The 17,050-nt window shown below is 40.6% G+C and overlaps 1 protein-coding gene across 1 annotated transcript in view; it reads right to left on the bottom strand.

Moving 5' to 3' along the window:
• Positions 1–986: 986 nt before the first annotated feature.
• Positions 987–17,050, bottom strand: part of LOC131344481 (contactin-associated protein-like 2) — a 129,800-nt gene continuing 113,736 nt past the window's right edge. Inside the window, exons 16-24 of the mRNA XM_058376814.1 lie at positions 12,918–13,088; positions 8,927–9,145; positions 7,081–7,317; positions 6,737–6,970; positions 5,820–5,953; positions 5,195–5,288; positions 4,404–4,634; positions 4,088–4,159; positions 987–3,961 (exon numbers count right to left, since the gene is read on the bottom strand). Of these exons, the coding sequence (XP_058232797.1) occupies positions 3,762–3,961; positions 4,088–4,159; positions 4,404–4,634; positions 5,195–5,288; positions 5,820–5,953; positions 6,737–6,970; positions 7,081–7,317; positions 8,927–9,145; positions 12,918–13,088 (1,592 nt within the window). The 3' untranslated portion in view covers positions 987–3,761. The remainder of the gene's footprint in view (positions 3,962–4,087; positions 4,160–4,403; positions 4,635–5,194; positions 5,289–5,819; positions 5,954–6,736; positions 6,971–7,080; positions 7,318–8,926; positions 9,146–12,917; positions 13,089–17,050) is intronic.

Genomic DNA, 17,050 nt, shown 5'->3' with positions numbered 1-17,050 from the left:
GCTACGCTGCAATAAACTTCTTGTTCATTAAGATCTTCGAAGCCCTCATCCTTTTATTTTTCTCACGACACAACACACACATACTTTTTTAACATTTTTTAACCTCCAGCAGTGGTCATATATAATGATGTAATTACGTATGTACTTACTTGATATATTATACACTAACATGTTTATACTGTTTTATTTACTAATTAACATGGTTTAATGACGCAAGAAACACCATTAAAGGTGGTTCAGTATGAAACTCAGGTTAACTCAGCTAGTAATCAGTCCTAACAGAAGTACCATATAAGACTCTTCAGCATTTTTATTGGCACTCAAATCCAATTTTTTTTCCATATACAGCCTCGGGGAGAGAAAAAAATCACAACTAGCAAGAGGAAAAGTGTAAAGTGCTGCAGTAATGAAACATTTTAAGTTTGCAGATGTCACTTTATGATAAACAGGTTTCGGAAAATTCAAGAGGCACTTCTGAGGGAGCATGTTTACAAGATAAGCAGCTGCTGGAGTTCAGGAAACTCATCAGCGCATCAAACATGAACGAAGAGCTTGAACCGGTGACCACTGGCAATAGAACAGAGCGAATGAAAGAGCGTTAAGAGGCGGAGCTCACACTACAGTGTCTTACTGGAACACATCACACATTAATAAAGGATTGATTAAGTATTAATTATGAATTAATAATTAATAAATTAATTATTTTCATAAAAATGAATAGGAATAAATACGAATATTTTGTAAGTTTCACATTGTAATTAGAATTGTAAAAAAAATTACAGGGGTCTCACTGATGTTTTGTACAAAGTAGCTTTATTTTCAGAACCTGTTCCAACTCTGCTCTTTATACCATATATATATATATATATATATATATATATATATATATATATATATATATATATATATATATATATATATATATATATTGTTTTTTTTTTTTTTTCATACATTGGTCTATTATATATATATATATTATATATATATTACTGTGTATTCAATCTAAACACAAAAAAATGTATATTAATATCTATAGAGCTTTTTTTTTTAATTATTTTATTTCAGTGAGCATGGCTAATAATGCCACCATTACTAACAAAATCAGAAACTCCCAGGAAATAAAATAAAAAAATAAAAAAAAATAAAATAAATAAATAACAATTTTATACAACAAACAAAAAAGCACACTGCCCCACATTGTCATGCACTCTCAGAAAAAAAGGGTGCTTAATTAACCTTGACAGCGGTCAGGGGACACTAATTGTACGCGTTTGTACATTTTGTGTCTGTCACATTGTATTGTGAATGTAGTGCACCTTTAAGATTTAATGACCTTTGTTCAGTTTTAAAAGTACACCACATGCACCTTTCGTACCCATCATAATATTAAAACCACTTGCCTAATATGGTTGTTGGTTAACCTTGTGTCTCTGAAACAGCTCTGACCCATTGAGGCAAGGACTCCACAAGACACCAAGACGTTAGCAACAGATCTGTGTGTGTGTTCTGACACCTTTCTATCATAGCCAGCAATTTGTGCTATAGTAGATATTTTGTGTATTTGGACCAGGCGGTCTAGCCTTCACTCCCTGTGCTCATCAGTGAGCCCTGGGCAGCCATGACTCCTGTCAATGGTCCATGGGTTGTCCTTCCTTGAACCACTTTTAGTAAGTACTACCCACTGTATACCTGGAACACCCCACAAGATCTGCTGTTTTGGAGATGCGTTGACCCAGTTGTCTAGTCATCACAATTTACCCCTTGTTAAAATCGTCCTGATCTTTACGCATGCTTCCAACTCACCACCTTTGGGAACTGACTAATATATCCCACCATTTGCTTGACAGATACCATTGTAACAACATAATCTTTTAAAGTTCTGGCAGGAATTTTAATGTTCAATACTAAAGGTAGAAAAGGTGCATGCTACCAGTCTACCACATTGTTTACAGCAGCAGCCCCAGATTTTGACCCTATAGGACAACAAAATTCTAAAAAGTCTAAAGGCTATCCCATTTGACATATTCTATCTACTATGTGTCATGCTACAATGCCATCAAGGGACTATTTAAAATAACCCCGTAAAAAAGGCATTTGAGAGTCTACAACATATACAGTCTAGCAGATTATTTCAAGCCGTTTAGAACAAACCTTTTGTTCAACTGCATTGGATATTACAGCCGAAATAATCAGGCAATTGAAAAGAGAGACACATCTTTTATAACCTTAGTGTGTGATATGGTGCACACACATTTTCTGATCTCCCTTCATTACCCAATCTTTGCAATGAAGGCTATATACCCATATACCCATATATACACACTGCCTACACTTACAATCTGGCTTTGTTTATGGAGTTTTTAAAACAAGATCATCCATCAGGTGTTTTAGACTAGACAAATCTGGCAACTTTGCCAATGCTGCTCCTGATATTGGAAAGTGTTTATAACATGAGCTTGGGGCACTGTGATTCCTGCCCCAGTGGGCTACTTTTAGAGCTTGTTGCAGTTCCCATTTTTGACCACAAGGTGTAATAATAACTAAATTAAAAGGGTCAGACAATATGCTGCCCCACTATTGCAAAACACCAACCCAATGGAAAGCAAGCAAATGAACAGAATCTGTCAGATATCATCTTTTAAAGTCATTGGTCACTCAAACCAGGTAATTAGTATTTCAACAGAATGTTGAATTTGTTGAACAGCTGACATACTGACAGTTTAGCCCCCCTTTTCTTCTGAGAGTGTTCACCATATTTACAAAGACTTGATTCTGGTTCATAAGTCGATCTGAATGTAGGATTCGATTGTGGTTTGACTGAACTTCTTGCTTTCTCTGGATTTTGTTCAGCAGGTGCTGCTAAACAGGTCTAAGATCCAAGTAAGCCATTGTAATTGTGGGTTTATTGAAACGAACAGCAAGAATTGTCTACAAATTACAGTCTGGACCAATACAATAATTATAGACATAGAGTACATCATCATACCATTGCATACCTGTACCATTATAGCCTTGTACATGCTAATTACAAAAGAACACAAAAGAACCATATTGTAAAGATATTGTGTTTAACAAATGCACAGCATTTTTTTATGAAACAGCACTCTGGGGTGAGTGCTGGGACAAAACACTCTGACCAGTCAGGGTTACAGCATCATGATGTCACTGTGAAGTTCATCTTGCCAATATATCTAAACACGTGGATTTCTTTAAACTCTCTATCTTTCTAGATTGTCCCATAGATTAGTGAGACCTAAAAGGTTCCAAATCAAAGGACTCAGGCACCGGCGATTAGTGTGAAGTCTTGGATATGGCCTCCCTGTCAGTAGAACTACTGAATGTCCAAAGAATGGGCTTTAGAGATCTGCACTTCCTGCTCAGAGGAGATGCGTTCAGAGCATCATCCCTACTTGACTTGGTCTTCATATTCTCCTCTTGAGCACAGGAGCTACAGAAAGCCAGGCCTGAGTCCACCAAGTCACTGTAGTCCCCATTCTTAGTCACATCCGTCCTTTACGACCACACAGCTTCACAAGCAGCCAGAAACGAAGAGACCATCAAAAAGCACTCACTGAATCTGCCTTGATGATCCACTGGCAGACGGAGGATAGACGGAGAAAGAGGAACAAAGAAACACACAGAGAAAGGAAGGGAGCAAGAAAGGAGAAGAAATAAAAAGTGTCGCAAAGGAAAGGGGTTTCACTTGTTCCCGATCCTCGTGAGAGTCTCAAACAGTTTGTACATTCTTCGTCAGAGATGCTTTAGATGAACCATTCCTTCTTGTTTTCTTCGATGGTCTCTGTGAAATTGGGTTCCGCGCTGATGATGGCCGTATCAGCCGATTCGAATCGCTCTTCTCCTTTGGATTCGTTGGTGTGGTACGTTCCCTTGTGGCGGAACATGTAGCGAATCAGGAACACCAGAGTGCACAGGATGGTGAAGATCACCACAGCAATGATGCCTAAATCGGGAAGGAAGAATACGAGTACTCAAGCTATTTTCAATAAACACTGTTGAAGAGAAGTGAGAGAGAAATTGTGCAGACATGAGCTGCAGCCTTAAGCAACAGACTCTGGAAACCTCCTACCTCCAATTACCGCTGAATTCCTGTTCACCCCATCTGGCACGACTCTCTCCTCATTGAATGGGAAATCAGCACCTACGCGAACCATTATGTCAACAGTGTGTTGATAAAACTTTCATATTACTGTCACCTTCAGTAAGAAATGCTCTTAAATATATATTCATATTTTTTGAATATATATTCACAATCCAACTAGAGTGTAAAGCACTAATTGGTAACTTCTTATCTTAATCAGTGGCATCTACAAGCTTAAACTTAATTCCATAATTTCTTTGTGCCCAATACAATCATAGCCAGTGCTTTTGGTTTGTTTTTGTACCTGCATTCAGGTGCCAGGGGTCAGTGTTAGTGGACATCGGTGAGACAGTAAGGGGAGACGCTCCACAGTTGGACTCGACCAGTTTGCCCTGGTGCGAGACGGAAACAGCGGGCCGCGAACGAAGAGCCGCCTTCAGAGGAGCGATTCTGTTAAACTGCACTCTAGAGAAACAGCCTACGAAGCCAGGAGTGTTATACTTCTCTATCAGCACTGGGTCGATAGGACCGGTTTCTGCAATAAACAGAGAAAGAGAGAATTTAAATGGAGCATCTGATGTGCTGCATGATGTATTTTGAAAGCCTTCTCTGTAGCTTCCTTCCTGTAAACATAATCTCACTGTGTATCTGTATGAAGTGGGCGTGGCCTAAAGCAGATATGTAAAAATAATATGTGTCTGTAACCCAGACACATTGGAAAACACTGGTAGAAATTTCCAGAGAACATCAACCTCATCTATGTCACTCCAGCTCTTACCCAGAGATTTGTGCAGGTCTGATTTTCCAACAACTTTAGTTTTCCCAAATTCTAAACAAATTTGTAGCCTCAAACCAGCATGACTCTGACATGGCAGTTACTAAGGACGAGCCAAGCTTCGTACCTGACAACTTGCATACCTTTCTGGTAAGCTTTCTGTATATAAAAATACCTAATTGTTAAAGAGAAGATTAGGAAATGAGCTTTGGGTGTGCTGAACTTGGCTAAAATGAAGGCTTAATAGTTAGAAGGGGGTTCTGGGAGATGGAGTTTCTCAAAAGATTTTATGGTCTTAAATGCTGGGAAAGAGCACTTACCGTAGACTTTTCCTAGGAAGAGGGATTTGACCAGGTTTAACTGAATGTCTGAGGCTTCAGGTAGGGTGTAGCTGACCAAAGGGTAGTGGTCCAGCTATGATAAACACACACAAATGTGCATTATTATTATTATTATTATTATTATTGCTCTTATTATTTACAAACCTAGCCTTGAGGCCTACTGTTTCTTAGACTCACAACCGGGATAAAGTGGTTCCCCGAAGATGAATGAATGACTGAATAAAAATAACTCGGCGAATCTCGCTAACAAAGAGCTTGATGTGGTGGTGTCAGGGGATAAGGCGACAGCATTTAATAGCTTTGAGCTTATTTACCTTTATCACAGGGAGCTAATGGCTGACTCAGAGAGATGAATCGCTATGAAAAGCTTCCCTGAGGCTTCAAACTCTCTGCAAGCCACCCAGCTTTAACGATCCCTGCTAATGAGTTGTAAATAAGCTCCAACTTGGCCTTGTGGAACATGAAGGAAAGATTTTTTTTAACCATTTTTAATTACCATTTTGAAATGTAAAACCCAAAACGAGAAAGCTGCAGAGATGCCACACAGCTGCTCAGTACTGTTCCGGTCGAGTGCAAGCGCAAACACGCAAAAAGGAGAATTCACCTGGACGTGGATTTCTCTTTCTGTTCTCGTGATATTGACACTGTGCGGCTGTCCGTTGGCCAAATTGCGCTGATCCAGATCGACAGCGAAGGGCTCGAGAAGGCCACCGAGGTTATAACGCAGCTGGAGTGAACCTGACAGAGAAAGACAGAAAATTCACTTTCATCAGCGATGTCTCCGGTTTATCAGAAGCATCATCGTCGTCCCTTTGTATTACGAGAAACAGGAGCCGTGATTTAATATACCTGGCTTTCGTAGTGAAGTGCAGGAGACAGGATGTGCCTAGAGTACTCTCAGGAGACAGGGAGTCCAAGCTAAAGGCACTAAATATCACCTTCATAAATAAAGCTGGCTAATTTATTGTATCCTGCGCTGTTCTAAATGACCCATAAACCAAAATTGATGAAAAAATCAATAAAAAAATGTGAAATTTGCTGTCTCCCCGCCTGTTTGCATCCAGCTGACCGTTTTATTACAAAAAAGTGTCACATGATATGAGAAATTCGGTTATCTGACACTTTTATTGTGTGAATGCCGTTGCTCTTGACAAAAAAAAAACTGTTTACAAATGGATTGATTTATAGAAAAGAAATGAAAAATACAAATTTGAAAGAATAAGTCAAAGATTAATAACTCTTAATAATTTATTTTATTGGGTGAATTAGGTCTTATTCATCATTGCCTTGAGGCAGACAGAGTTTTGTGTGGCATCATTATTTTATATTAAATAAAATGCTGGATTATAATGACAGCTTTTCATTTTTATTGAACTGGTTTATATTACATGTCTGTCATGCCTAAATTAGTTCATTTAAAAAAAAAAGGCCTAGCCTTTCAGAGAAACGATAAATAAAGTCATTAGATGGAGAATGCTGTAATTTTGTTTTTGTGTATCTGATCAGTCAGGAGCATCGTACCGTTACGTTGCAGCACCACAGCCATGTAGTCTTGGCTCCTTGAGCTGATGTAGAGAAGGATGCTGGGAGTGCTGGATGTGCTGAAGCTGAAGCTTACATCCTCTCGGGTCAGGTTTAAGTCTGTGGACAGAGAATGGCTCGAATCTTTTCCGTCCATGCCGGACACCGAGGAACTCATTTCCGGGACCAGGTTATAACGAACCAGCGTCCCTGACTCGAAGAAAGCTCCCACGTCTGCAACGTAAACAGAGCTTCCTTAGTGAGACAGAAACATGGAGAGCTGATAGAGAAATGCAATTATTTAAGGAAAGCCTGAATTTTTTAAAGCAGCCCTTCTCGAGCACCTTTAGTGCAGAAGGGTCCGTCGTAAGCCGTGTCGCTGCAGTCACACGAGTAGCCGTTGTACTTCTCTACACACTTCCCTCCGTTGCGGCAGTACATCCCGAAACTGGTGCAGTGACCCGAACATCCGGGTTTCACTCCAGGAGTGACCTTTGCTCTTTCTTCCAGGTCGAGGGTCACGCCGTTCATCTTCAGGGAGCGGATGCATCCGAGGAAGCCTCTCTGTCCTCCTGCTGCGCCTGTAAAATTAACAGAAAAAAAAAAAGAATAAAAAATTCTACTGGACTTTTTGGCAAAAGAGCCGGGGCGATGATCACTTCCAAGTGAGCCTACGAAAATACATCATCCCTGCAGCACTCTATGGGAACCTGTGAAGCAGCTGTGAGTGACGTGCTAGGGCAGATGGGTAATGTAGTTCAGCGTTCACAGATGGCTTTTTTATAAGGTTTCTTTGTTGCTGATGGCTACATTTTGCTTTTAAATGAATTTCAGGTCTGAAAGTTGCATTGAAACAAGAATTTTTCCTAATAGGTTGAAGGAATGAGTTTAATGAACATGGATGAATTAATGCTTTGTTCTGTACATTTCTTTTAATAACATGACTAGTACCTGAGATGTTCAAGGGACAAATGGCAATGTGAGATAGATAGATAGATAGACAGACAGACAGACAGACAGACAGACAGACAGATAGATAGATAGATAGATAGATAGATAGACAGATAGACAGATAGACAGATAGATAGATAGATAGATAGATAGATAGATAGATAGATAGATAGATAGATAGATAGATAGATAGAATGTTAGTGATTATATTTCAAGGTGAAGATGCTGTTTCATACTGCAGGTGTTGAAGATTTTATAAGTTTCATTAAATTTTTAATGTGAAATATGCACAAATGTTGTGGTCAAGGACACTGATCTTTATTTGAGATCCATATTTCTAATACGTATCCCAATCAGGGAAAAAAATGTTAATAAATAAATAATTTAATAAAATACCCCCCCCCCCCCCCCCCCAAAAAAAAATCTAGTGACACTTATTTGTGACTGACCTCATGGCTTAAAAATGGTTTCTAAAGCTCATTACAGAGCGAGCAGCATGTTTAATGAGGGCATTGATATGCAGGTCATACTTTCTTCAGATCTAATCTTTGAATTGGAAATTTCGAAGCTGCTAGAAGGCCAGAATGCTTTAAGGCACGATTGTGTATAAATGAGGCCGAGATACAGGATCTAATCAGGGGTGGATTTCTCACTGGGTTTGGGAGTGAAGCAGTTATTTGGGTTTATGAATTTGACAGGAATATAAAAGTTCTTTCCAGGGCTCTGAGATCTTTCTTAAAATACTGAATGACTGAGAAAATTTTAGCATGTTCATACCGTCATGATCATAATGGGGAATTTTTGAATAATTTACAATTCATTAACTTCAACTCATTATTTTTGCTTTCTTGGCAAATCTTTTTTTATTAAACCAAGTTTATTTTACATTAGCAGTTGCTGATTAAATCTGATGCAAGAACTGATGCAAAGGGCTGTGTAAATGGCTGAATAAACTGATTATCAGCTTTAGGTTGTACTTCTCAATGTAGGAAAAGATAATAGGCAATCAGCTGTGTGTTTAAAGGTGAAGTGTGAGTGCATTCACATACAAATCTGCAGGAAACCTCGTTGCTGAGATCTTGTTCGGACACATGAGGAAAAATATATATGTAAAATATATCGATATGTATATGTAACTGTTTTCCAACAATGCAGCTCAGCCACTGCAGCTTGCCAGCTACAAGAGACCAGATTTCTTTTATATGGTGTTATTTCTTAGTTTGTGAGTGTGTATCTTACCCACATACAGCTGACTGTAGAGCTCCAGGCGTGTGTGTCCCTGTGCAGGTGCAGCTCGAACCTGTCTGTATTGCTGATCCAGCTGAAGCACGGCCTCTTTGACATTTCTCTCGGCGCTGACTCGATGCCACTGGTCGTCGTTTAGAGGCGTGGGAGAGTGAACTTTCAGCTCCACGGGCCCGTTCCCGACGTCGAAGGAAAAGGTAACAACATTGGGTGCTGGGGAGAAACAACCCCCTCAGTCAGCCTGGTTGATTTATGACTCTCATCATGTCTTGCAATTGAAATCCCAATTCAGGAAGTATTATTTCCTCCAACATCACCCATGACGAAAAACCCACAAATATTGATTTTAATACAATCACACAACATTTACCAATCTGGGAGGGCAAAGTGTAATGGTGTTTCCTCTGAGACCCGTGAATCCGGCTACTAGATCTTTGTGAACTGTTGCTGCTCATGCTACGTTACAGGAAGCGCAACACTTTATCACCGTTCTAAACCCTGCATTTAACCCCGGCTAGGGGAACGTTTCACACACGGATTTTAACCCACACTGCGGTGCTAAACGTGTACAATGTGAAACAACATGGTGCGGTGTTCGAATGTTATGACTAGATGACTTAGCAACTGACATTCCATCAGAAGAACAATACATGCCTCATATCATGTGAAAACCAGGATGTAGCATCACTGAAAACACAAAATGCGCCGCAGGTAGCACCAAGAAACAAAACGTTGAACATTACGGGACGTAGTGAGGAGGAAATTTAGATATCAGCGAATGCCTGGTCAACTACACAAGATTAGAAAGATGTAAAAAAATAACAATACCTGTGCAAATATTGTGCAGAACAGCAGACCTGACCCTTTTTTTCCCCCCTCACTGAAGGGAAAGTGTGAGACAAAAAGCCTTATTTAAAGTGGTTCCACAATGTACTCATACGATCATAGGTGTTGATGCTGTGAATATGCAAATAAGAACGTGAACCCATTGTTAATGAATATACAATGTGATTACAAAGAGCCAGGATTAATTGAGATTAATGGGATTGTCTGAATTAATGGGATTGTCTCAATGATGGAAGATGGAATATGTGGAATAATCTGACTGGAGAATGTAAACACAATTTCCACACAATCCTAATTTTGCCTGAAAAACAATTAGAATGAACTTTATATCATTAGCAGGTGGCTGATATGACAGCAACTCAGATAAAAACTGGTTTCATATCAGCCTCACACGTTACTGCTGTGAACTTTTTCCAGTGCTGTAACACTTTTTCTGGCAGAAGCGTGGCTTTATTTCATGCTTTGAGTGGATTTTGCTCGCTGTCCAGGGCAGTTACTTTAGAAAAACTAAAATCGGGAGGACGGATTAGGAGTGAAGGCTGAAATCGATGAGCTGTAATAGAGAGCAGGAGACCCTGCTACTACTACAACTACCACACACACACACACACACACACACACACACATGCACACACACACACACATGCACACACACTTGAAAACCTTCTGGACTTTATACTCTGAAATCTTAAGCTCAGGCCTTTAGGTGGTCCAGCTTCTTCCTCATATCTTAAAATTACATCAGCTCTAAATATCCAGCTTTAAAGAGAAGATGAAGTGTGTGTGTGTGTGTGTGTGCTAAAATTTGACCTTCTATCATATCCCAGGGCAAAAACACAAACCTATTCACATGTATACTCATTACACTAACAGTAAAAAAAGCCTGGAGACTACATGAATATATATAATTTTCAATCAGCCAAACCAGCTGCCTTATATTTTGTAGGTCCCCCTTGTGCCACTAAACAGGTTTGATCCATCATACACTCCACAGGTGTGCTGCCGTATCTGGTACTAAGATGTCAGCAGCAGATCCTTTAAGTTGTATAAGTCGTGAGTGTGAGGTGGACCCTCCATATCAGACTTGTTTGTCCAGCACAGATGCTCGACTGAATTGTGATAGAAATAGAAATAGCCTTTATTTGTCACATATACATTACAGCACAGTGAAATTCTTTCTTCACAGAGAGGTTGGGGTCAGAGAGCAGGGTCAGCCATGATACAGCGCCCCTGTAGCAGAGAGGGTTAAGGGCCTTTCTCAAGGGCCCAACAGTGGCAACTTGGCAGTGCTGGGGCTTGAACCCCTGATCTTCCGGTCAACGACCCCAGAGCCTTAACCACTTGAATTTGAATATATATCACTAAGCTTTATGTATACATGACTCTGTCACTGGTTCACTGGTTGACCTTCATTTTTGGTAAGTACTAACCATTGCATACCTGGAACATCCCCCAAAAAAAGACCTGTTGTTTTGGACCCAGAATGCTCAGACCCAGTTGTCTAGCCAACCCTCAGACCTTTACACCTACCAATTATTCCTGCTCCCAACACATCAACTGTGTACCATTAAATAAAATAGATAGAAACACATAGGTGAGTATGAGCTTCGCGTTAACCACCACTGCACTGTGACATGACAACGACATTCAGTGCTGAATATGGACACAAGAAAACAGCCTGAATGGGGTCTGAATACTTTTCCAAAAACCCTGTGTAAGTACTGTATAAGGATGTGGTGTTTAACGATGTTCATCATTAAAACTGTCACTGACGTGTGTATAAAGTATAAAGTAACTCTCGCATATGAGACTAAAGTCTGGCTCTCCGATTCTCTCTCTCTCTCTCTCTGCTCAGTTTAACCTACTGAACTCCCCTGCATTTTTTGGAAAGCTAATGACAGTGTAATGCGGCAGGATTTGAGAATTATTGTCATTTTACAGCTCCATGGACATGTTCGGATTGTGACAAGGTCGTTCTTTAGGTTTTTTCACACCTGCAGTGAAGCGAGAAGCAACAACTAGGAGTGGCAAGCAAAAGTAGGTGTGTGTGTGTGTTAGAGAGAGAGAGAGAGAGAGAGTTCTGTTGAGAAATGGATAGGGAGAGACGAAAAAAGACAAATAAAATAAAAGTTCATTATCGATATGTTAAAATTATATGAATATATTTTTTAAATGTTTAGGCCTCGGCTGAAGAGGTTAAATTAGAAGTTTCTTTTCTGTAAGTGAAGATAGATCGCTATACAAAAGTGTAATTAAGAGCATTTTAACTTGCAATATGTTTTCATTAAACAAAATAAAATAAAAGAGGCAGGACGGTCTCATAACAGTCGTTCTGTATCAATATCACCATGCGTCATCAGTCGTTATGTCATTTTCACATGCTACATCCATCCATCAATCCATTGTCTATACCCGCTTTATTCCTAATTAGGGTCACGGGGGTCTGCTGGAGCCTATCCCAGCGCACATAGGGTGAAAGGCAGGGGACAGGTCACCAGTCCATCACAGGGCCATACATATAGACAGACAACTACACACACACTCACCTCTATGGGCAGTTTAGAATTACCAATCCACCTAATGTACATGTTTTTGGACTGTGGGAGGAAACCAGAGTAAACCCACAGAGAACATGCAAACTCCACACAGAAAGGCCCCTGCCTGTTCGAACCCGGGATCCGAACCCAGGACCACTAAGCCACCGTGCTGCCCATACGCTACATTTGTTAGATTTTATATAACTGATCTTCTTTCGTAAATCATTTTGTAATGAAATTCTGAGCTAACTTGTTTTGTTTAAGCGTCCTAGTCTGTGTTCATTTATGTTACCAGTTTCATGTAATACCCATAATGCTGTTTGACCACCTGATAATAGTGGCAGCAGTTAGACTTAATCTGTACCTAAAGAGAACAATGCAGCAGATCTTTAGTCCTTTAGTCTGTCCGGCTTTCTCAATTCATCTCAACTCCTCTATACACTCCTCGTCAGCACCATCACACTCATCATCATGCAGTTCGGTAATTCTGTATGACATTCTGGAAGTTTGAGTTTGTGGTCTTCACTGTGTTAGATTTCTCACTGGACATCACTGGAAAATGGCGAGTGAGAAGGATAACAATACCGCACCAACAAACTTACATTTCAGTTCCAGTCGGATAAAATCGGTACTGCCCAGATTCTCCAGGAAAACCCCGTGAGGCGCAGAGGTCTTGAAGTAAAAGGAAATATCAGCGCTGGTTTCAGCTCGGAAGGTGGAGAAGTGAAGGTAGGAGGACGGCGTGTTGAAGGAAGCAGCGTTCCAGTAACTACCTGAAAAACATGCACATGGAAAATCCTGCTGGTCAGTTTATACTCAAACATCACAACAGATAGATAGATCAAATAACAAAGCTGTTTCATCACAGTGGTGAAGAAAGAAAGAAAGAAAGAAAGAAAGAAAGAAAGATAGATAGATAGATAGATAGATAGATAGATAGATAGATAGATAGACAGGAAGAAAGAAGAAAGAAAGAAAGAAAGAAAGAAAGAAAGAAAGAAAGAAAGAAAGAAAGAAAGAAAGAAAGAAAGAAAGCCCACAGTGGTCAACATTTGACTCATCAAGTGTATCTCTCACAAGAATCATCCCTTCTCACCATTCTCTCTCTCTCTCTCTCTCTCTCCCCATCACACACACACACACACACACAGTTGTGCAGCTGCCATTGTGTTACTCCGGCAGATTTGGAAGTGGACAGCGTCAGGGATTGCCTGAGCTTATCACAGCTGTTCAGGAACACTGGCTTCAATCACACTGTCCCTCTGCAGATCCTCTCACAAACACCGCTCATTAACAGCCAGTGTGCGCAGGAGGCTCCAGCCAGTGGACGATGCTATCAGGAATCTCCAGTATATTCCATCTAGCATGATGAAATTGGACTATTGCCAGGAAACATCTACTTTTCACACGACAGGTGACACATCTCTCTCTGCTCCGTCAGTCTGTCTGATTCCCAGATGAAAAACATCTGAATTCCTGCTCAGCATCACATTTAATTTAATAGGGAAGAAATTGCTTGAGTTTTTGTATAATAACCACAGATACAGTAAAACACTGGTAATGCTGTAAACATAGAGGCTCACTCACACATTAGCTCACTCACTCAAACACTCACTCACTCACTAAATCACTCACTCACTCACTCACTCACTAAAACATTAGCTCACTCACACACTCACTCACTCACTAAAACATTAGCTCACTCACTCACTCACACACTCACTCACTCACTAAAACATTAGCTCACTCACTCACTCACTCACACACTCACTCACTAAAACATTAGCTCACTCACTCACTCACACACTCACTCACTCACTCACTCACTAAAACATTAGCTCACTCACTCACTCACACACTCACTCACTCACTCACTCACTAAAACATTAGCTCACTCACTCACTCACACACTCACTCACTAAAACATTAGCTCACTCACTCACTCACACACTCACTCACTCACTAAAACATTAGCTCACTCACTCACACACTCACTCACTCACTCACTCACACACTCACTCACTCACTCACTAAAACATTAGATCACTCACTCACTCACACACTCACTCACTAAAACATTAGCTCACTCACTCACTCACACACTCACTCACTCACTAAAACATTAGATCACTCACTCACTCACACACTCACACACTCACTCACTAAAACATTAGCTCACTCACTCACACACTCACTCACTCACTCACTCACTAAAACATTAGCTCACTCACTCACTCACTCACTCACACACTCACTCACTCACTAAAACATTAGATCACTCACTCACTCACACACTCACACACTCACTCACTAAAACATTAGCTCACTCACTCACTCACACACTCACTCACTCACTAAAACATTAGATCACTCACTCACTCACACACTCACACACTCACTCACTAAAACATTAGCTCACTCACTCACACACTCACTCACTCACTCACTAAAACATTAGATCACTCACTCACTCACACACTCACACACTCACTCACTAAAACATTAGCTCACTCACTCACTCACACACTCACTCACTCACTAAAACATTAGATCACTCACTCACTCACACACTCACTCACTCACTAAAACATTAGCTCACTCACTCACTCACACACTCACTCACTAACTAAAACATTAGATCATCACTCACTCACACACTCACACACTCACTCACTAAAACATTAGCTCACTCACTCACTCACACACTCACTCACTCACTAAAACATTAGATCACTCACTCACTCACACACTCACACACTCACTCACTCACTAAAACATTAGCTCACTCACTCACTCACACACTCACTCACTCACTAAAACATTAGATCACTCACTCACTCACACACTCACTCACTAAAACATTAGCTCACTCACTCACTCACACACTCACTCACTCACTAAAACATTAGATCACTCACTCACTCACACACTCACACACTCACTCACTAAAACATTAGCTCACTCACTCACTCACACACTCACTCACTCACTAAAACATTAGCTCACTCACTCACTCACACACTCACACACTCACTCACTCACTAAAACATTAGCTCACTCACTCACTCACACACTCACTCACTCACTAAAACATTAGATCACTCACTCACTCACACACTCACTCACTCACTAAAACATTAGATCACTCACTCACTCACACACTCACACACTCACTCACTCACTAAAACATTAGCTCACTCACTCACTCACACACTCACACACTCACTCACTCACTAAAACATTAGCTCACTCACTCACTCACACACTCACACACTCACTCACTCACTAAAACATTAGCTCACTCACTCACTCACACACTCACACACTCACTCACTCACTAAAACATTAGCTCACTCACTCACTCACACACTCACTCACTCACTCACTCACTAAAACATTAGATCACTCACTCACTCACACACTCACTCACTCACTAAAACATTAGATCACTCACTCACTCACACACTCACTCACTCACTAAAACATTAGCTCACTCACTCACTCACACACTCACTCACTCACTAAAACATTAGCTCACTCACTCACTCACACACTCACACACTCACTCACTCACTAAAACATTAGCTCACTCACTCACTCACACACTCACTCACTCACTAAAACATTAGATCACTCACTCACTCACACACTCACTCACTCACTAAAACATTAGATCACTCACTCACTCACACACTCACACACTCACTCACTCACTAAAACATTAGCTCACTCACTCACTCACACACTCACACACTCACTCACTCACTAAAACATTAGCTCACTCACTCACTCACACACTCACTCACTCACTAAAACATTAGATCACTCACTCACTCACACACTCACACACTCACTCACTCACTAAAACATTAGCTCACTCACTCACTCACTCACACACTCACTCACTCACTAAAACATTAGATCACTCACTCACTCACACACTCACACACTCACTCACTCACTAAAACATTAGCTCACTCACTCACACACTCACTCACTCACTAAAACATTAGCTCACTCACTCACTCACACTCACTCACTCACTCACTCACTAAAACATTAGCTCACTCACTCACACACTCATTCACTCACTAAAACATTAGCTCACTCACTCACACACTCACTCACTCACTAAAACATTAGCTCACTCACTCACTCACTCACTCACTCACTAAAACATTAGCTCACTCACTCACACACTCACTCACTCACTCACTCACTAAAACATTAGCTCACTCACTCACACACTCACTCACTCACTAAAACATTAGCTCACTCACTCACTCACACACTCACTCACTCACTCACTCACTAAAACATTAGCTCACTCACTCACACACTCACTCACTCACTAAAACATTAGATCACTCACTCACTCACTCACACACTCACTCACTCACTCACTAAAACATTAGCTCACTCACTCACTCACTCACTCACTCACTCACTAAAACATTAGCTCACTCACTCACACACTCACTCACTCACTAAAACATTAGCTCACTCACTCACACACTCACTCACTCACTCACTAAAACATTAGCTCACTCACTCACTCACTCACTAAAACATTAGCTCACTCACTCACTCACTCACTAAAACATTAGCTCACTCACTCACTCACTCACTCACTAAAACATTAGCTCACTCACTCACTCACTCACTCACTCACTCACTAAAACATTAGCTCACTCACACACTCACTCACTCGCCCACTAAAACATTAGCTCACTCA

The sequence above is a fragment of the Hemibagrus wyckioides genome, linkage group LG23, assembly GCF_019097595.1.
Source record: "Hemibagrus wyckioides isolate EC202008001 linkage group LG23, SWU_Hwy_1.0, whole genome shotgun sequence".
NCBI lineage: Eukaryota > Metazoa > Chordata > Actinopteri > Siluriformes > Bagridae > Hemibagrus > Hemibagrus wyckioides.
The sequence above is the reverse complement of the archived record's forward strand: the minus strand, read 5'-3'. Positions and strand labels throughout refer to the sequence as shown.